General features: G+C 37.8%; 1 protein-coding gene across 1 annotated transcript; it reads left to right on the forward strand.

The window, feature by feature from the left end:
- The first annotated feature begins 1,744 nt into the window (after positions 1–1,744).
- Positions 1,745–9,026, forward strand: LOC115861012 (protein ABHD12B). The gene is given in 4 exon segments (XM_030871368.1): positions 1,745–1,836; positions 7,897–8,054; positions 8,286–8,331; positions 8,333–9,026. Coding segments are annotated over 4 exon segments (990 nt in total).
- Positions 9,027–21,857: the final 12,831 nt, after the last annotated feature.

Consider the following 21,857-nt stretch of genomic DNA (forward strand, 5'->3'; position numbering starts at 1 on the left):
GGATGGGATGACTGATCCTGTCTTCCAAGGGGAAATTGGAGGTCTACTCCACAATGGAGGTAATGAAAAGTATGTCTGGAATACAAGAGATCCCTAGGGTGTTTCTTAGTATTACCATGCCCTGTGGTTAAGGTCAATGGAAAACTACAAAAACCCAATCCAGGCAGGACTACTAATGACCCAGTCCCCTCAGGAATGAAGGCTTGGGTCACCCCACCAGGCAAAGAACCATGACCAGCTGAGGTGCTTATTGAAGCAAAGTGAATTAGTAGAGGAAAGTAGTTATAAATACCAGCTCCAGCACATGACCTGCTTCAGAAATGAGGACCATAACTGTCATGAGTATTTCATCCTTATTTTGTTATGAGTGTGTGTGTGTATTAAGCATCTTGGCTTTCTTCCTTCTTTAACCCTTTATTGAGGAACATGAGATATATTGATTTTTATATCATAGTATTTAAGTATTGTAAGTTTTCCATTGTAGTATTGTAGTTTTGAAATATCAAGGAGAAGAATAAACATCATGCAAGGACTTTTCATCCTCCTCTGGGAAAGTGTTAGTACATTTTCAGGTGTATGCAGGACAGTTGTATCATGTTAGCTGAAATTATGACTTTGTTATTGTCTTTATTTGGAGATTAAGTATGGTTTAAGGAGATGCATATGAGTGCCAAGTTGACAAAGTGTGGCCTCATGATGGGTAATTTTATGTGTCAACTGAAAGGGTGTTTTGGGATGAGATTTATGTATTTAAATTTGTTAACCTTGAGCTGATTGTTCTCTATAATGTGTGTAGGGATCATCCAGACAGTTGAAGGCCAGAATAGAACAAAAACACTGGCTGCCTCAAGCACAAGGAATTCCTCTGCAGACTGCATTCAGAAGTCATCTGCATCAGAGTCCCTCCTGGGTCTCCAGCCTGCCAGCCTACACTGCAGATTTGAACCTTTCAGCCCCCACAATTACCTGAGTCAATTTCTTACAAGTAACCTCTCTACATATATGCATATCCTATTGGTTTGTTTCTCTGGAGAACTTTGACTAATGCAGCGATTCATCCCCTCAGGAAGCATCCGTCCTTGTTATCAAACCCTCCTCCCACCCACTCTCCTGTGGGCCTCACATGCAGCACAGACCACCAGCAATTTATTCACTCTTATCCGAATCACACATTCACAACTGGAAGCATATCTTCTTCCTTAGGCATTCACCATCCCGCCCTTCCCATATCCGTGACTTGTAGTCACTCTCCTTGTCTCCTCTAATTAATTTTCCAAATCTTAGCCACAGGGACACTTCTAGATCATAAGTGTCCTTGTTTAAACACTTAACTGGCAAAGGTTTTCCTCAGACTCAGTTCCAAGCTTGGCTAAGAGACTCCATGTGATGGGGTCTGCTCCCTCTCTCACACTTCCTGTGACCACATTTGTTTCCTTTGAGCTACCTGTTCCTGGTGTGTTCTCTTTCCCGCAGCCCTCAGTTGGTGGCTCTCCTTTGGGGATGTATTGATCAAGGTTCTCTGGAGAAAATAAACCAATAAGACATATATAGATACATAGAAAGGGACTTATTGTAAGGCTATGAATGACTATGGAGGCTAAGTCCCACAATCTGCCATCTGCAAACAGGAAGCCCAGAAGGGTTGTGGTGCGGTTCAAGCCCAAACGTGAAGGCCTGAGAACCAGTGCCAGTCCAAAGTCCCAAGACCCAGGAGCACTCCTGTCCTGAGCACAGGAGAAGCGGGATGCCCAGCTCATGCAGAGAACAAATCTGGCTTTCCTCTGCTTTTTCTTCTCTTCAGGCCCTTAATGAATGGGATGTTGGCGACCTGCATTGGTGAGTGATGTCTTTATTCAACCTAATGATTCAAATGCTAATACCTCTGGAATCACTCTCACAAACACACCCAGAAAAAATGCTTCACTAGCTATCTGGGCAACTCTTAGCCCAGTCAAGCTGACACATAAAATTATCCATCTCTGGTGTGGGGAGGGGCATGGTAGTTCTACCTTCTGCTCATCCCCATTTCCTCAGAACCTTCTGGAAGCTTTTTCTACAATGCCTAAGCCCAACCTTTCTTTGTGCTCTGTTCATATACTCTGGGAAAGTGATCATCACACTTTATTCAAATCACATTCTTTTTTTAATGAAATAAGTCAGACAGACTTATATGTGGATTCTACAAAACTAAAATAAATGTATATAACAGAACAGAAACAGACTCACATATAGAGAGAACAAACTGGTGGTTACCAGTGAGCAGCAGGGGGGAGGGGCAAGATGGGATAGGGGATTAAGAGACACAAACTACTATGTACAAAATAAACAAGATACAAGGGTATACTGTGCAGCACAGGGAGATATAGTCATTATTTTATAATAACTTTAGATGGAGTATAATCTATAAAAATCTTGAATCACTATGCTGTGCACCTGAAACTAAGATAAGATTGTGAACCAACTATATTGCAATCACCTTTTTAACTATCAATGTCCTTCACTCACTATTAAACTTCACAGTCTATAGTGCCTGGCATTGAGATGGTACTAAATAAAGTTTTGCTTATTGAATGAATAACAGAATTTTCTATTGTTCTCCCATTGTGTGTAGCAAAAAAGCTATTGTAATCAAGTGGATATCGCCTTTTTCTCAAATATTTAGTATATGGGATTTAGAATGCGGAAATAAAACATTCGGTTTGGGATTCAGAAAACAGAAATTTAAGTTCTCAGGTCTGAGGTGTTTTGACTTACATTAATACAAGTACTTTTCAAGTGTAGCTCTTCCCCTTCCTGGTCTATTGAGCATACCTGCTAAAGGAAAATAGTATGAGTTTTCTGTCTGATTTTTGTTCTCTTATTTTTTTCCTGCCAAGGAGATTTGGGGCACATAAATCATTAATGTGTGTTTTTATATATCTTGGTGGTCAGTGATGAGAGAGTTTAAGGTAACATAAATCCTTTTTGTGGTTATTTATGAGAGATACTTTAGGAGTGTAGAATTCAGTACAGGTCCTATGGATGACCTTCAGATAAGAGCCTGGCTTGAGCCTGTACATTTGGAAATGGACAGAGTTCTTTGTACAGGCTACTTTCAGTAGAATATCATAGGAGCATCATCTACTACTGTAACTCTTCCCATTTCTCTTTTATAAGACTTGTTATTTTCCTAGCTTGGGAAGGAGTAAAAACATACCAGCTACTGATCACTGACATTCAAGTACAAAACTAAGTACTACAATAAAAACTTGGAGATAATTTTGTTCAAAAATAGTAGGAAGTGAAAATTTAACTTTGTCTATGAAAAACTCCCTAAGTTTCTATGTGAACATAACTGATGGAAATCTGCTTATATTATTTGACACAACTGTTTAATTGCTCTTCATCTTCATTGATACAAATGAGGACATACCTCTTCTTTAGCTCCATATACTGCTCGAGGGTAGAAAAACGTACTTCCTTTAAAATGTATAAAATCAGACTATACACTGGTGTGACTCCTCATCACTGCTTGCTATGTTCACTGGATTTTAATGTAGTAATTCCATGACACACACAGAAACATTCACTATAAAATGAAATGTCCAAAAATTGGAAAAAAAGGACTTTACCATTGCAATGATTTCAGAAAAGTAATTCCATTTTACAGAAAAGAGATGCTAGGCTTAATGCCTTCTATTTTGTTTCAGTGTGATCACCTGAAAATGGCATGAGAGCAATACATAATTCAAATATCTTTAAAAATTGAACCATGTACTTTTACAGCTCTAATAGGAAATCAGTACAAATCTACTTTTTACAGGACAAATATGTCTGCATGGTTATAATGCCAATTGTCCTTACCTGTGATTCTCCCTCTCTCCCTCTCTCTCTCTCTCTCTCTCTCTCTCTCAATTACCATTCCTGGAGTTTTATAGAATCAAAGATATTCTAACAATAGATGAAGTGATTTGACAGATGCATTACAAGGTTTAAAGAGTACTGTTTGATATATCAGATTTTACTGTTCAAGTCATTTGCACAAACATTTGCTTATGGTGGTTGTGTATAGACCACTATAAGAATGTCACATTCATGAGCAAATCATTCCCTTAATGTAATCATTGCATCTGCTTTCTAGAGCAATCTAATTTTTTATATCAATCTCTGTTCAGATCTTATATGGCAAAATATGTTAATGTAACATTCCATCTCAATGAAGACCACAAAACTGTTGAAAAATAAAGAAACCAGCAAGTGGCTATAAACTAGCATGTTTAAAAAAAAGGAATTAAAAAATGTATCCATTATTTTGGGTAAAACATGGCTATGTTTCCTTTCCATCAGTATAAATGATGGGAATGTCTGGCTCTATTCTAAAATCTGTTACTATAAGTTGCTTTAGAAGGACAAAAGTTGAGCAACCACCTGGGAGTGTCATGCTGAGTGTGGACTGTGAGTTAGACTGCATTCTAACTCATGTTCCACTTGTGCCCCCTGTAGCCTGAAGCAGGACATGTACTTGCCCTGACCCTCATACCTCTGGTCTCTAAACTGAGGGCCACACCTATCCCATTCACTGCTGTGACACTGAATGACATAGCCTATAAAGCACTTAGAATGGCGTTAGCACACAATATGTGATCAATAAAGATTATCTGTAAATATCAACATTAATAGTATTTGGGTTCTTCTATGTACTTTGAAAAATATAGGAACATAAATAGTATTCATTCTGAAATTTTCTGTTCTCTAACTCACCTTGTCTGCTTTGACACTGAGTTTTTAGTGCTCTCATGGAGTGAATTGTTGTTTTTTGATTTATTGGGAGAGGTTGACCAATATTACAATAATCTGTTCCTTGAAAGGTAGTGGAATTCAGTTTTAAAACATTTGATACTAATGTTTTCTTCATGGGTTGACTTGTAGCTACTGATTCAGCTTTTTAATGATTATAAGACTTCCAGGATGTTATATTTTTCTAGAAATCTTTCTATTCTGACAAAATTGTCAAATGTGTTGGCTTTTATTATCTCATTAAAATATCAATATCTGATGGTCCTATGCCATTTCCCACTTTTCGTTCTTCATAGCAGTGATTTTTGCTCCTAAATCTCCCTTCATCATCCTTCATCTCCATCCATCTTGGTAGAGGTTTGTTTTTTGTTTTCTTGATTTCGATTTTGTGGTTAGTTTTTGTTTCGTTAGTTAACATTCTCCATTTTTTCCCCTATCATCAGTTATTTTGATATCTATTCTGTTATTTTTTAAAACTTAAATTTATGCTTAGTTCACAAACATTCCCTCATTCCTACTTCCTCATGTAGTGTTTAATGTTTTTGTTTTCCTTTAAGCATCATTTTAGCTGAGTTCCACAAGTACCAGTGTATTCTACTTTCATTATTTTTTAGTTACAAGTATGTTTTTACATTTCTACAGTAATTTCTTCTTATATCTATATGGTATTTAAAAACATTGTTTTCCTTTTACTGTATGGAGGTTTTACACTTATCCTCTCTTTTATAAAATTCTAATTTAATTATAATATGGACTAATTAATATAAAATATTTCCAGTTTTTGCCACTTGACATATTGCCTATGCCTAATAAGAAGTTAAATTTTGTAAATGTCACATGGGTGCAGGGTACTATCTATATTATTCCAATAAATCAAGACATTAATTTTTTTATGCAAAGTATCTTTCTAACTTAACTTTAATCACTTTGAACTTTCAATACTTTAAAAACCAGTTGAGCACTCCTGATTTGACAGTGGGTTTGTCAGCTTCACTTACAACTTGCTTTATATTTACATTATTTCATTTTATTTAGACTCTCCATGCGTTTATCCCATAATGATGCCTTTGTCCTATGTCTTTTTGTCCAATATCAATACAATACAGATCTAATATTAATATACATCTTAGATTTTCTGGACTTTATTTTTTGATGTGATCATACACACACAGAGTTTTTCAAACTCTCACGACTTTTGAAAACATATTATTGAAGTATAACACATATACAGTCAAATCTTAAGCTTGATAAACTCTGACAAACTGAACACACCCAAGCAACCACCACACAGAGTAAAAGCAGACAGAACACTTCCAGCATCCCAGGCATTCACTCTGTGCCCCGTTTCAATTGCCACCCATACTCCAGGGTTGACTACCATCACGACTTCACACTCTAGTTTGGCCAGCAATTGAATTTTACATAAAGGGGATCACAAAGTGTGTACTCTTTTGTGCCTGGTTTACTGAACTTGAGCACTGTGTTTGTGAGCTTCCTCAACGCTATTGCATTTGCTCATTTTACCCGAGTTTATGTATCCGTTCTCAGGAAATGGGAGTATGCGTAGCTTCTAGTTGGACTATTTAACCAGTGCTGCTCTGATATTCTTGTACGTAGCGTTGGGTGCTCCATGTGCTCATGCTTCAATTATGTCACTTAAAAATATTATAGAAATAAATTTTTCCTGCACCCTATCTGAAAAATTGCTTTAAATCTCAAGTTAGACCATTTATATAATATTTTTAATGACACATTCACACACATATATGTCTATATATGTAATAATATATAGACATGTATATAAAAATTTTTTTTGCCTTGATATGATTTTATTACCTCTTTTTTGCCTTTTAAAAAACCAATTTAATTTTTTTTTCTTTATTACATATTTTCCATCAGCTGGCTTGGAACTAATTTACTCAATTTCTCATTTCTATTGTTTTAGTGGTTAATTTTGAAATTTTAATGGGTACTTATAATATTTTAACTCCTCACATCTTACATGTTACTACTGACAACATTTCAATTCAGTCCTCTTAATTCTGCCCTAATTGTTATCATCAATGTTCCTTTATATACAATGTTTGCTCAGATTTTCTAATGTGTTGCCTTTTCTTAGGGATCACTTTTCTTCTTTGTTAAGTTCAACAAAGTTCAACTTAAAGTTCAACAAATAAATTAAAAGGAAATGTTTATTTGTATTCCTCTGAGAATATCCTCATGTCACTTTGTCTCTTGAGAAGTTATTTTGCTGGATATACAATTCTAGGTTCACAGATATTCCTTAAGTGTCTCTTGGAGATGTTACTCTACCATGTTTTGGCTTCTATTTTTGCAGTTGCAAATCTGTTGCTTGACACACTGGCATTTCTTTGGAAGTGAGCTATCATTTCTCATGGTCTGCCTCAATTAACTTTGCCTTTTCTTTGCTATTTTGTCTATAGTTTCACTAAAGTATGTCTAAGAAAGAATTTCTGGTTTCTTGTTTTTTCTTCCTTTCCTTCCTTTTCTTTCTTTGTCTTATGGCATACCATAGTACTTTCTGTACTTGTGAGTTTGTACTTTTTAATCATTTCTAGGAAATTCTCAGCCATTCATCTAATCAATTATTGCCACAGCTCTCCTCTCTCTTGAACTCCTGTTCAAATATCAGTGTGACTTTCTCTTTGGGTTTCATCTCTTAACTTTTCTTCCATCATCTCGTTACTTTTTATTACATTCTGGATTATTTCCTTACATATACCTGCCAATCCACTAGGTTTCTCATGAGCTCTGAGATGGATGTTTAATGCACTGTTTGAGTTTGGAGTTTTACAAATTTGTATTTTGTGCTACATCTTTTCAAATATTTTCAGTTAGAGTTATTTTATATTCTGTATCTGATAACCAACTCTGTTATTTGTTGGTGACTCTTTCTTATAGTGGTTTCTTTTCCTGTGTGTTTAGGATCTTTTATTCTGATCTCCCATTGGTTGAAATTAATCTGTGGAAATCCAGGGACAAAAATTGTGGCTGTTTTCTTCCAGGAGCATTTTCTTCTGTCTGGAATCAGAGTATTACCCAAGCGGGACCACTCTGGCCAACTTTCAGAATCTCTAGTTTATTCTAAAAATATTCTAGGCCGTCCCCGCCGGGGAGGCGGGCGGCCGGGCGCAGCTCCGGGCTACAGCGTCAGCTCCCCCCGCTGCGGCCGCGGTGGATCGGGTTGCGATGCGGCGTGGAGACAGGCAAGCAGGGCTGCGTGACCGCGTGGTGGTACATGGTCGCACAGAACCTGAGATCTTTCCCATACTCCTGTTCAACACTCAGAAGAAAAACTTCCACTCTGTGTACCAGCTTTACAAGTAAATCATTAAAAGAACATATTTTCCCTCTTCTGATGAACATGCTGATTGTTTTCTACCTTTTCAGAGCATCATTTCTTGCGGACTTAAAGAAACCAGAGTTAAAGATTCCTCACACAGTGAACTTCTACATCAAAGTTGAACCTAGGGTGATTCTGGGTATCTGGCACACAGTTCCTAGCTGTCGCGGGGAGGATGCTAAGGGGAAGGGCCGAAGCAGCTCTCCATGATGGCAACCCAATTATTGTTTATCTTCATGGCAGTGCAGAACACAGGACAGCTCCTCACAGACTTGAGATAGTAAAGGTGCTGAGTGATGGTGGTTTTCATGTCTCGTCTGTTGACTATAGAGGGTTTGGGGACTCGACGGGTAAGCTGACGGAGGATGGGCTGACTTCAGATGCTATTTGTGTCTACGAGTGGACCAAGGCAAGAAGTGGTACCACCCCCGTGTGTCTCTGGGGCCACTCTCTGGGAACAGGAGTTACAACAAATGCTGCAAAAGTTCTAGAAGGGGAAGGATTCCCAGTTGATACTATTATCCTGGAAGCTCCATTTACCAACATATGGGTTGCAAGTATCAATTATCCCTTGTTAAAGATTTACCAGAAACTTCCAGGATTTTTAAGCACAGTTATGGATGCCCTGAGGAAAGAGGAACTAGTCTCCCTCAATGATGAAAATGTTAAATTCCTGTCTTCTCCCCTTCTTATACACGGTGAGGATGACAAAATGGTGCCTTTGGAATTTGGAAAAAAGCTCTATGAAATTTCACACAATCCATATAGGAACAAAGAGAGGGTGAAGATAGTGATCTTTCCTCCTGGCTTCCAACACAACTTCCTTTGTAAAAGTTCCACACTGTTAAAAACCATGAGAGATTTCCTGAGCCAGCAGTGGGCATGAGGTATGAGTACAACGGAGAGCAAAGACTTGCTCCAAACACCACTTGTCATGTATATTTCTTATGTAAAACTGTACTGTGCTGCTTGGATGAGCTGAAGTTACTGACATTTCTACAAGACACTTGCCTTTTAATAAAAGAAAGCATGGATGCTGGAAATAAATAAATAAATAAATAAAAATATTTCAAGTTCTCCTCTGTCAGTTTGTTGTTGGCCCAATGTTTAGACTCTTGTTTATAGGATTCATGTTGACATTTGCTTTTTTCAGCTCTTGTTTTCATTCAGATTATTTTTTGCCTCTTGGAGATTCCCCTTACTTTGTGCAAGCCCATAAGTACAATTAAAAGTGTGTTATATGCAGTGTTTAGTTGTTTTCCAGGATCAAGTTCCTTCTGAATACATTAGTATCTTGTTTTCTATATTATTTGAAATGAAAGATGTCAGTTTAGTGCCTTCGTATGCATTGTAATTTTATTACTTTTTTTTTTTACCTGTCTCAATGAGTGATATCACTAGAATTTTCCACCATAGACCCTTTTGTCATAAAAGGCCATACGTGTAGATATAATATGAAACACGAAGTGAAAAGCACTCTTAGTAAGGGATGAAAAAGTAGCTGTTGTATAAAATGGGCATAAATTCTTATGTGTTACTCTTTAAAAAAATGGATAAAAGTAGTATTCCTTGCCATTGTTGCAGGAATGGTGGCTGAGCCAGTATTTTACATGTCCTCATGCACCTCCCAGTCCTACTGTGGTTGGGCAGAACCCAGTGACAAATTCTAGGCAGTGAGCTACGGATGAAGGTGATGTGTCATGTCCAGGAGAACAAGAGAGCTGAACAGGACACTCAGGCGTCTCTTCCCTCCCACAGCGTCAAGGAAGTTCATGGACCGACCTTCTGGAGCCTCAGCATCAAAGACGCTGTATTGCTCAGCCCCTTCCCCAGCAGCAGTGCCCTAGATTACTGCTCAGACCAGCAGCGAATATTCACCCTAGCAGGATTAGTCATGGAGATTCGAGGGGTGGTTCTTACAGCAAAACCTAGCTTCACCTGAGCAGTCCAGTGAAACACTATTTTAGGGAGATTCTTAATAACCATTTATGGGAACATTTTTTTCTGAAATGTAGCGTGTTCTCAACCAAGTTCTTCGCCTTCTCTCCCTGCCCCACCCTCCCACTTCCGTGTGGTGCCATGGCTTGTGTGGGAGGGTCTTTGTGGAGCATGGGGTGATCATCATGTATGAAGCCCAAAGCAAGTTCCTTCACGTTCATCCTCACTTTGTCTTCTGGAATATGACCCTAATTAGTGTACCTGTTTCAAAGGATTGTTCTGAGAATGAAAACAGTGATTGCATGGAAAGCACACATCATAGAAGCCAGCACAAAATATTCTCTTTAAGGTGATAGCCAGTAACCACATTTGATACAATATATTGTCTAAAATGCCCAGTTTCTTAAAAAAATATGTAGCCTGCATAGAAACATGAAAGTATAATTATGACACATACACTGGAAAGAAATGAGCAACACACAACTCCCTATGAGAGAATCTGAAAGAAGTCACTAGAGAAATGCAAGTTAAAATAACAAGGAGGTGCCACTATACACTTGTTAGAATAGCTAAAATCAAATCCCAATGTAATGGTTAACTTCGTGTCAACTTGCCTAGGCTACTTGCCTAGTTGTTGGGTCAAACCCTAGGTTAAAGGATGCTGTGAGGATAGTTTTTACATATGAGGAACATTTAAATCAGTAGACATTGAATAGGGCAAGTTACCCTCCATGAACTGGATTCCACTCATCCAATCAGTTTGAGGCCTTAGAAACAAAGCCTGCAGTTTTCTAAAGACGAAGAAATTTGGCCTCAAGAGAGCTACATAGAAACCCTGCCTACGTTTCTAGCCAACCCTGCACATTTCAGAAATGAGACCACAACATCAACTCTTACCTGAATTCCCAGCCTGTCTGCTTGCCCTATGGAGTTCAGACTTAGAGCCCTCACAACCCTATGAGCTAATTCCTTAAAATAACCTTTCTCTCTCTCTCTTTCTATATATATATATATATATATATATATATATACACATACACACACACATATGTATATGTATATATATATCACATATGTAAGATATATACCTTATTGTAATAAGATTACAGTTGTTATTGTGTAATTGATAAATGGTAACATATATAAAAATAAGGCATTTCTTATTTTATCTATATGATATATATCAACATAAGATATGTATAAAAGATATATAACTTACTTTTATATATAAGATATTATATATATAAATACATATATCTTATTAATATACATACATATATACATACATATACATCTTACTGGTTCTTTTTCTCCATGCCAGTCCAATTGATGGCAAGATTATGGAGTAACAGGAACTCTCATTTATTTTTGGTGGAAATGCAAAATGGTTCAACAATTTTAGAAGACAATTTGGTAGTTTTTTAAATAGCCAAAACTAACCTTACGATATGATCCAGAAATTATACTCCTAGGTATTTACCAAACTGATTTAAAAACTTATGTCCACATAGAAACTTGTAGCTAACTATGTATTATAGCTTCATTCATAATTACCAGAATTCATCTTTAATAGACAAATAGATAAAAAGATTTTAGTTTATCCATGCAATGGAATATTGTCCACTGATATAAAGAAATGAGCTATCAAGACTTGAGTAAATCTTAAGTACATATTTCTGAGTGAAAGGAGCATTTCTGAAAAGACTACATACTGTATGATTACATTTCCATGGCATTCTGCAAAAGTCAGAACCATAGCAAAAAAAGAGCAACATCTGTGGAGGCAGCTTGTGGATGTCTGCTGACCTGCCCCCAGTTTAACTGTGGAAAGGATGAAAATCAACCAACTAAAGCCTCTTGAAATGATCCTAAGGACAAACAGCTGATGAAGAAACATCAATTCAAGAAAATCTATGAAATTCCAGCAAAAGAAGTGAGAGTATGGCGTTTGACTCAAGCGTACTCTCTCTTTCCCCATCTCAGCTCTACAAGGCAGACTCTGCTCCAGAATGCAGCAGCAAGAGCACAGGGCACCTGCGCCCCTCAGCTCCTTTCTACGTGGAGGAAGCTGGACTTCAGTGTTTCTTATCCCTCCCCCTGCAACCTGTTCCTGAGGTCAAGTCCTGGGTGAGTGTGGTCAAGAGGTGGGGCCTTCTTCCTCCACCCACCCTCCACTCATGCAAGAGAGGCTTTGCCTTGGGCACAGCAGCTGAGAATACTGGGGCACTCATTGCCTTTGCCCATGTCACACAGTGGTGGTGTCCCCCGCCCCCCGGGAAAAGGAACCTGAGAGGGCATCCGTCTGCTTTCATGCTTGCAGACCTTCCACTGGTGTCATCTTCTTTATGAGTGTGTCACTCAGGCAGAAGCTTGACGTGATGGCATCGCTAGTTCCAAAACTCTAGCTCAAAGATTTTCCTTGGGGGGGTGGAGAAGCAGGGTGTAAAACAGCTCTGTTTCTCTTCCCAAAGGAAAAGACTTCATTTATGAGAGAGAATGAAGAAGTTCAAACCTAAGAGTAACCTCAAGAACAGTGGGGGAGGTCATGGTGAAAGGCAATTAGGGGAGATTCCTTGTTTAAATGAAGATACAGCCTAGACCATATAGACTGCATAGTCTGAGGAAGAGAACTGGGGAATAAGACAGCTGGAAAGAGCCCACCTGATGTCAGAACAAGTACTGAATTGGACTTCAGAAACAATGCCTTCCCATATGCCATAGTTTTATTAGATTAGGTTGTAAACAATGAATGTTCCAGGACATTGGTGAAAACAACAGCAGGATCAGCCAGAAATACATCAAATGAGTGTGTTCAGGGAAGACAGTAAAGAGAGGCCCACCAGTATCACTGCCTTGCTGGGGAGTGATAGGCATAAACCAAACTGCACTTCCTGGAGAAGCAACAGCAGAGGTTTAACACTGGGGCTGGAACAGGATGGGGGTAGGGAATGGAGGGGGATGGGGAGGAAAACTTCACTAAAATAATCCAGCCAGTTAGTAAAAAGTAAACCAGCTAATAACAATAACAAGACCCTGGGAATTCTCTGGTGGTTCAATGGTTAGAACTTGGTTCTTTCACCACCGGGGCCTGGGTTTGATTCCTGGTTGGGGAACTAACATCCCCACAAGCCACACAGCATGGCCAAAAAAGCCCAAAAGAAACAAACAACAACAACAACAATAAAAAACAAACAATAACAAGATCCTGGGATGGGGAAGGAACCAGTAACCAGATATGACATATTATCTAAAATGCCCAGTTTTTTTAAAAATATTATCTATATCTATCTTTATCTATCTATCTATCTATCTATCTATCATCATGGAAAGAAATATGAAAGTATAAGTATGACACATACACTGGCAAAAAAAGAGCAAAACACAACTGCCTATGAGAACATATATCAGATTTAATAGGAAAAAAATACCTCAAAAGAACAATTATAAGTAAGTTCACAGAACTAAAGGAGAGCAAGCATGACTAAAGAATTAAAGAAAGTATGAAGACAATGTTGTATCACATAGTAAAGAATGTCAGTAAAGAGATAGAAATTATAAAAATGAAATCAACTTGAAATTCTGGATTTGAAAAGTGCAATAAAAAAGTCCAATTAATCTTCAGAACTCTTCATCATGCAAAACTGAAACTCTGTACCCATTGAACAAAACTTCCTATTTCCCCCTCCCCCAGTCCCTGGCAACACCAATCTTTTGTCTATCTCTATGATTTTTGACTACTCTGGGGACATTTTTTACGTGGAATCAAACAGTATTTGTATTTTTGTAATTGGCTAATTCATTTAGAATAATGTCTTCAAGGTCCCCCTATGTTGTAAAATATGTCAGAATTTCCTTCCTTTTTTACACAATATTATTACATTGTATATATACACCACATTTTGCTTATCCATTCATCTATGGATGGACACTTGGATTGTTTCCATATTTTGGCTACTGTGGAAAATGTGCTATAAACATGGAGGTACAAATATCTCTTTGAGCCCTTGTTTTCAGTTCTATTGTGTATATACCCTGAAGTGGAACTGATGGTTCATATGGTGAGTCTATTTTTAATGTTTTGAAGAACTGCCATACTCTTTTCTGCATCAGTTTTACCATTTTAGATTCTGACCAGAAGTATTCAAGGGTACAAGTTTCTCCACATTTGTGCCAACACTTAATTTCTGGCTTTTTTTGTGTGTGTGTGTGGTACGCGGGCCTCTCACTGTTGTGGCCTCTCCCGTTGCGTAGCACAGACTCCAGACGCGCAGGCTCAACGGCCATGGCTCATGGGCCCAGCCGCTCCGCAGCATGTGGGATCTTCCCGGACCAGGGCACGAACCCGTGTCCCCTGCATCGGCAGGCGGACTCTCAACCACTGTGCCACCAGGGAAGCCCTTGTTTTGTTTTTATAGTAGTAATTCTAATAGGTATGAGATGGTATCTTAATGCAATTTTGATTTTTATTCCCCTAATGATTAATGATGTCAAGCATATTTTGATGTAATTGTTAGTTGTGTATCTTCTTTGGAAAAATGTCTTTTCAAGTCCTTTGCCCCTTTTTGAATCCAGTTGTTTGGGTCTTCCTGCTGAGTTTTAGGATTCTTTTTATATACTCTGTATATCACTACTGTATCAGATACGTAAATTTCAAATATTTTCTCTCATTCTGTGGGTTTCATTCTACTTTTCAACACTATTGAAAATCATTGGCCCATATGTGTGAGGCTTTAATTCTGGGCTCTGTATTCTATTCAGCTGATATATATGTCTGTCTTTATACCAGTCCCACAGAGTTTTGATTACTGTAATTTTGCAGCAAGTTATAAAATCAGGAAGTGTGAATCCTCCAGGTTTGTTTTGGCTTTTCAAGATTGTTTTGGCTATCTGGGGTCCCTTGAGATTCCACATGAATTTTAGGGTGGCTTTTTCCACTGCTGCGAAAAACATCGAGATTTTTTTTTTAATCTGAGGAATTGACATCTTAACCATATTAAGGCTTCTAATCTATAAACATCTTCATGATATTGTCTTTAATTTTTTAGCAATGTATTGTAGTTTTCATTGTATAAGTCTTTCACCTCCTTGGTTAAGATAATTCTTAAGTATTTTATTCTTTTGATGCTTTTGTAATAAAATTGTTTTCTTAATTTCCCTTTTGGATTGTTCATTGTTAGTATACAGAAATGCAACTGATTTTTGTGTTGCCTTTGTGTCCTGCTACTTTGCTGTATTTGTTTAAACATCAATTTTTTGTGGAATCTTTAGGGAGGGGTCTCTCTACATATAAGATTATATCATCTGTGAAGAGAGATAATTTTACTTCTAAACTTTTAAAATTTCCAAAACTATGACTTAGATTTGTTTCTCTTTTTCAATTCTCATGGATCCCATTTTACTGTGACTGCTGCCACCAGTGTGATTTTCTAAAAAAAAAAATCTGTTTGTCTCTTTCCCCTGCTTTATCAACCTCTAATGCCATCCACTGACTAGAGCTTCAGTTTCAAAGTTTTCTAGTTTGTAGAGGTACAAACTAGAAAACTCCCGGGACCTGAGAACGCCGACCTTGGCGATCTCGCTCAGCCTCTCTCACTTGCGTGGTAAGTCTACTATTTTCCTCTGCCAGTGGCATCCTCCAGCAATCAGAGTGTATGTCCATCGGTAGACCTGGAAGCACACTGTCCACGCTTAGGTATCACATGAAGAAACTTCTAGTTTCTAACTATTTCCATTCCTGTGGTCGGGGTCTAGTTTCTGAACCCTGGGCAGTTAGAAGTTTGAAGTTTTCTCCTCTCCCTGCTGACTGAACTCCAGGCACTATGGGTGCTTTTGTGGTTCCTCTAACCTGCACTTTTCCAGGCTGGATATTCCTCATCCTTTTAATCCATTTTCACTGCTGTGCATTCTTCATCTTTCTGCCTTCTGATCGCCATTAAAAAAAAACCCCAATCATCACTGAAGCCAAAAAACCCAATCATCACTGAAGCCACCTGGGACTGGAAATAAACTGTAAGAGGAAAATGTATTTCAGTCTGAGCTGCTTAAATTTATATTTCTTTGATGGAAATAATCGTATAAAAAAGGTATATAGGGCTTCCCTGGTGGTGCAGTGGTTGAGAGTCTGCCTGCCACTGCAGGGGACACGGGTTCATTCCCCGGTCCGGGAAGATCCCACATGCCATGGAGCGACTAGGCCCGTGAGCCATGGCCGCTGAGCCTGCGTGTCCGGAGCCTGTGCTCCGCAATGGGAGAGGCCACAACAGTGAGAGGCCTGCGTACCAGAAAAAAAAAAAAAAAAAAAAAAAACCTATAATGGAAAACAATCTGAAAAAGAATATATATATATATATATATATATATAAACAGAATCACTTTGCTGTACACCTGAAACTAACACAACTTTGTAAATCAAGTATACTTCAATAAAAACAAAATCAATTACTAAAGTAAACAGACTGTTTAACCACCTTTTATACCTTAAAATTGCCTTTACCAAGTTTTTAGAAATTTGGCTTTGAAGGAAAATTTGTTGTTGGCTCAAAGGTTGTCCTCATCATTTTACCTGCCTTGAAAAAAAACTTGAAATGCTTAATGTTTTCTAACAAATTGGCTTAGAACTGGTTATTATTTTTCAGTTCAAACTTCTACAGTTTCTACTTGTTTAGCAAGTGTTTAATAATTGAGATATATAAGTGTGTATATATATATATATATATATATATAAAATGCTGATATAAATCAATTCTAACAAACATTCCTCCTTCCACTCTGGCAAAGACCTTTGCATTAATTACTACATAATTGTAATTTCCCACCAAATCCTAGGGGGTACTGATCATTTTGTCTAATAATAATCTCTCCGAATCAGATAGAAGACCGCTCTCTGTCTTTTCCCACCCTTCCATTTTCTTACAAGATGATAATGACAGAAAATGACTTGCCATCCAAGTAAAAAGGTCATTGAGATGAAGAGAAGTATCCAAAATTTGGAGATAAGGGAAAAGACAATACAATGTGGTCTTTCACTGACAGACTGGTGCAGTGTTTAATAAGGCCAACCAAGCATTAATTTATTTCTGTGTTTGACTTTGTTATTTTCTGTTTGGGTACATTCCAGACACTGTGAAGTGACTATTAGCTTGTTTATTTTTTGTTTTGTAGAAATGGTAACACCAAACAAATGTTATGAGCGTCTTGCTTTGTAAGATATTTACCAGTTTTGTATTTGTCTAATGCAGTAATCTCACTCTTTCTTTAAACTAAACCCAGTTCCTCAAATACCATACTCACTCCATATTTCTATAAGAGGGATGCTCAAGATGGCAGTGGAGTTGGGTAATAAAAGTAAATAAATAAAGGAGTAAATTATGCCACAAAAATAATACTGTAAATTTGGATTATGACAAATGCTACAAAGAAAAAGTGTAGAGTCATAAGAAAAAGCTCATGCACGAGACATGGAGCATCTTTTCCTGTGAAGAGATCTTTGAACTGAGGCTTGCATTATGAGAAGAAAGCAGCCCTATGATATATCACTCTGGTTTAGTGTTGCCAGATTCAGCAAATAAAAATACAGAACACAATATATCTCATGCAATATTTCGGACATATTTATACTTAAAATACATTCTTTGTTCATCTGTTTCCAATTTAACTGGTTTTCTTCAATTTTACCTGGTAACTATATGCTGATGCTGTGTGAAATACACACAGGGGAACAAGAGTAAAATCAAGAACTGTTCCAAGACCAGAGTGATAATCCCACATGAGAAAGGGAAGTGAAAGTGATTTTGGCTTAGTAACAGCGGCGGATAGGAAGAGAAGAGGAGAGAGTCTAGAAATACTTTATAAGCAGAGCTGAAAGGACCTATTGATAATCTATGCAGAGGTTACTCAACTGAGACAAAAAAAAAAAATGGAAATAAAGAGAATTCCAAGTTTTAGTCTTGATAAATAGGAAATGCACTGTGCTATGTAAATGTTCTACATAATTTTGATATTTTTAACTTTCTCAGTGTCTGTTTATTTACAGAATGCACAATTGAACATTGATGTTTTAATCTATTGTATTTAGATACTGGCTTTATATTAATGGGGTTTTCAATAAAATAATAATGCTTAGTCCACAGTGGGATTTATATCCAAGACAACAGAACGCTGGAGGGTGGCCCCTATTGCAGAGAGAAAGGGAAATTGAGGGCTGCACACAGAGAGGATGGTTAATGGTTGTTACACAGTAGCTCCTTCAAGCTGCTGGTCTCAGGGGTCCCAGGCTGCGGAATAAAGGGGACCAGAGACAAGCAACAACTTCAGTGGTATGCAGAGATCCAAGTAGCTGGAAACCAGAATCAGGGAGTCTTCCTATCCCTTGTCAACAAAAATAATATACAACCTATAATAGGAATAGAAAATCGTTTTTTTTTTTTTGAGCCAAACTGAGGACTATATCCTTGAAGACAGCTTCCCAGGTTACTCTGAGAAAATGCTTAGGAGAAGCATGGTTTTCAGCACAATTTTATATCTTGTCAGAACAAAGAACATTAATCAAGTCAGGGATACATTTCTTCAAGATTTAAAACAAACAAACACCAGACCAGCACATGCACAGAGTGTCAGCATGGTCTTGGCACCTGGAAAGGGAGTCTTATCATCACAGGAGGACAAAAACTAGTGTCCCAGGAAAGGAGGCATTTAATTTTTAACAGGGACATGCTTTACTTCTGATCTATTGTGCCCTTTTCTTTAATAATTAAAGCAGATGTACAATGTGTGTTTGCTAGGCCACCAACAGGCTGTTCTAGTTAGCATAAAATTCATGCTTATCCATGAGTTCATGGATAAGCCAGAATGGCTTCCCCATACCTCAACATGTGAACATTCCTTTTTATCACCTTCAGTAAGAACAGAAACCGTGAGACTTGGCCTCAGGTAAGAATGAAGTCCTTTGAGAACTGTATAAACAAGGTAACCCCATATTCAGAGGGAGAGCCATCCATGGTTCAGGATCCATGCCAGAAGCAATAAAGTGAGCTGAGCTGGGGAGCAGGTGAACAAGGTCAGGGGCAATACTGCCTCTCACTTTTGTGCCTGGGTACAGTGGGACACAGATGGAAGTCTATATCATGTATGTCTAACTAGTTCACGTCAATATAAATCATGCTAGCACACTGATAAACAAAATTTGCTCTATCATTCTGCTCATCGGAAATAGATTCTTAGTGACAAAACTAAATAGTGTCTATTAACTCTACAGTTCTTTATGATTGAAAATGGGTAAAATATAAAAGGATGACTGGATTGTAGCCAAGTCCTGGATCTTGAACTGACAATGATTGAATGAGTGATAATTAAATTAAAAACATTCATAAATCATATTATTTTATCTTTCTTCCACAAGATTTATTTTCTTGTCTTCATATCAACAAATTCACCACTGTTGTAATTAGAATCAAAATGTTCATATAATTTCTGTGATACTGTCTGTAATGATTTAAAGAATTTAACATCTAAGTGTAATTGTATTTAAAGTGAAAAGACAGAATATAACTCCATAAGAGTAAAATCAAATGGAAAAAATAAACCGTTTAAAAATCTTTTCACATTTCCCATGTTATAGATCTTCTAAAATATTCAAAATTATCTACTAAAATTAAAATGTGGATTGTTTCTGGCTAAGATGGAGTACCTGAAGCAAAAAGACAAAATACATTTAAAACAGGTTTTAAAGACATTGGACATCAGACAGGACCAGACTGTGATTTCTGGGAGAGGAACACTGACCTCAGCAGCCTGGCACCACCCAGCTCACCCCCAGGAGAAACTGGGTTGCACAGTGAGAGGGTGTGGGTCTGGGTGGATAAAAAAGGACCTGAGAACCAGGCCAAATTCTCATGCTACCCTGATGGGGAGAGGGGAGTTTCACAGAGAGAGAGCCAACAATTCACAGAGGATTGCTCTCTCCTATTCAGCTGCAATGTGAGAAAACTACCTGAGGCCCAGGTAAGACTCATCCAAGAGGATGAAAGGTGCTCACAAAAAATCCAAGAAGGGTACGGTTTTCCAGCAACAAGATTGGAAAACCTTCATGGTTCCTAAGGCACTGGGCAAGGGGAATATATTTTACACAAGGAAACTTTTTCAAGGGGATCAATATGATGTTCTTGATGATGGTGATGGGTTCATGAACATATATATATATGAAAACCTTTCAAATTGTACACCTTGAATATGTGCAGTTACTGTATGTCAATTATACCTCACATTTTACCTTAAAAATTAAAAGGCAAATACAAATGATCAATGTATGAATTGTAATTCAAAATATTTAAATAAAGCTGCTATTTATTTAGGTTTTAAAAACAATCAAACATTAGGGAACTCCCTGGTGGTCCAGTGGTTAAGACTCTGTGCTTTCACTGCTGAGGGCCTGGGCTCTATACCTGGTTGGTGAACTAAGCTCCCCACACGCTGCACAGAACAACCAAAACAAACAAATGAACAAAACAAAACAAAAAGAAATGGCTATTTAAAAAAATTGAATATCAGAAATGTTTTTGTAAGAATAAAACTTTTGCATCTGTCTAGGTGTCAATGAGGAGAATCAGTTTCGCGGTTCATGCACGTGACCTCTAACCTCTCACATAAATGGCAGATGGGAGAAAATGTGATGATGTAATGATTTCACCTCAGAGACGTCCCTCTGCAGCCCTGAGCAATAGTGTGGCTCCACACTGTGTTGCCACCCACCTTCAGAACTCCAAATTGGAACAGGAGAAGCAGCAGAAAACAGACCCTACATGGTCTGGGAAAGGAAGCTGAGTTTTGCAGGGATCTGTGATCAGTGGTCAGTGGTCAGCGTCTTTGTGGGCAGAACCTGGGCAAGGTCACTAACCAGCCTTTTCTCTGGGTTCTTCCCTGGCTCATAAGCTCCCCTCCTTTGGAGTGGGTGTCCTCCTTCCACATCAGCAGCCTCAGGGCCTTTGGATGTATCACCTTGTATTTATTTATTTTTTTTAATTGAAGTATAGTTGATTTACAATGTCTTGTTAGTTTCAGGTGTATAGCACAGGGATTTATATATATATATATATATATATATATAGTCTTTCAGATTCTTTTAAGGTATTACAGAATATTGAGTATAGTTCTTTGTGCTACACAGTAGGTCCTTGTTGATTATTTTATATATAGTAGTATGTATATGTACACCTTCTCCCTTTGGTAACCATAAGCTTGTTTTCTATGTCTGTGGGTTTATTTGTGTTTTGTATATAAGTTCATGTGTATCATTTTTAAGATTCCACACAGAAATTATATCATATGATATGTGTCTTATGCTGTCTGGCTTACTTCACTTAGTATGATAATCTCTAGGTTCATCCATGTTGCTGCAAATGGCATTATTTCATTCTTTTCTATGGCTGAGTATATCTAGAGAAAAACTATAACTGGAAAAGATACATACACCCCAATATTCATTGAAGCACTATTCACAATAGCCAAGACATGGAAGCAACTTAAATGCCCATCAACAGATGAATAAAGAAGATGTGGTATATATATCTATATACACACACAAACAATGTCACCTTGTATTTCAAAGAAGCATGGCTGGAGCCTTGGAGAAGCCTTTCCCTGCAGCTGTGACACTGTTGGAAGACAGAGCACCCAGATGGATAGTTCTGAGCCAGCGCCTGGGGCTGGGCTCAGTGAAGGACACACACGTGAGCTTTAGTGAACTTATTTTGGGAATGTTTATGATAAGCAGGAACATTTAAGG

The sequence above is a fragment of the Globicephala melas genome, chromosome 9 (genome assembly GCF_963455315.2).
Source record: "Globicephala melas chromosome 9, mGloMel1.2, whole genome shotgun sequence".
NCBI lineage: Eukaryota > Metazoa > Chordata > Mammalia > Artiodactyla > Delphinidae > Globicephala > Globicephala melas.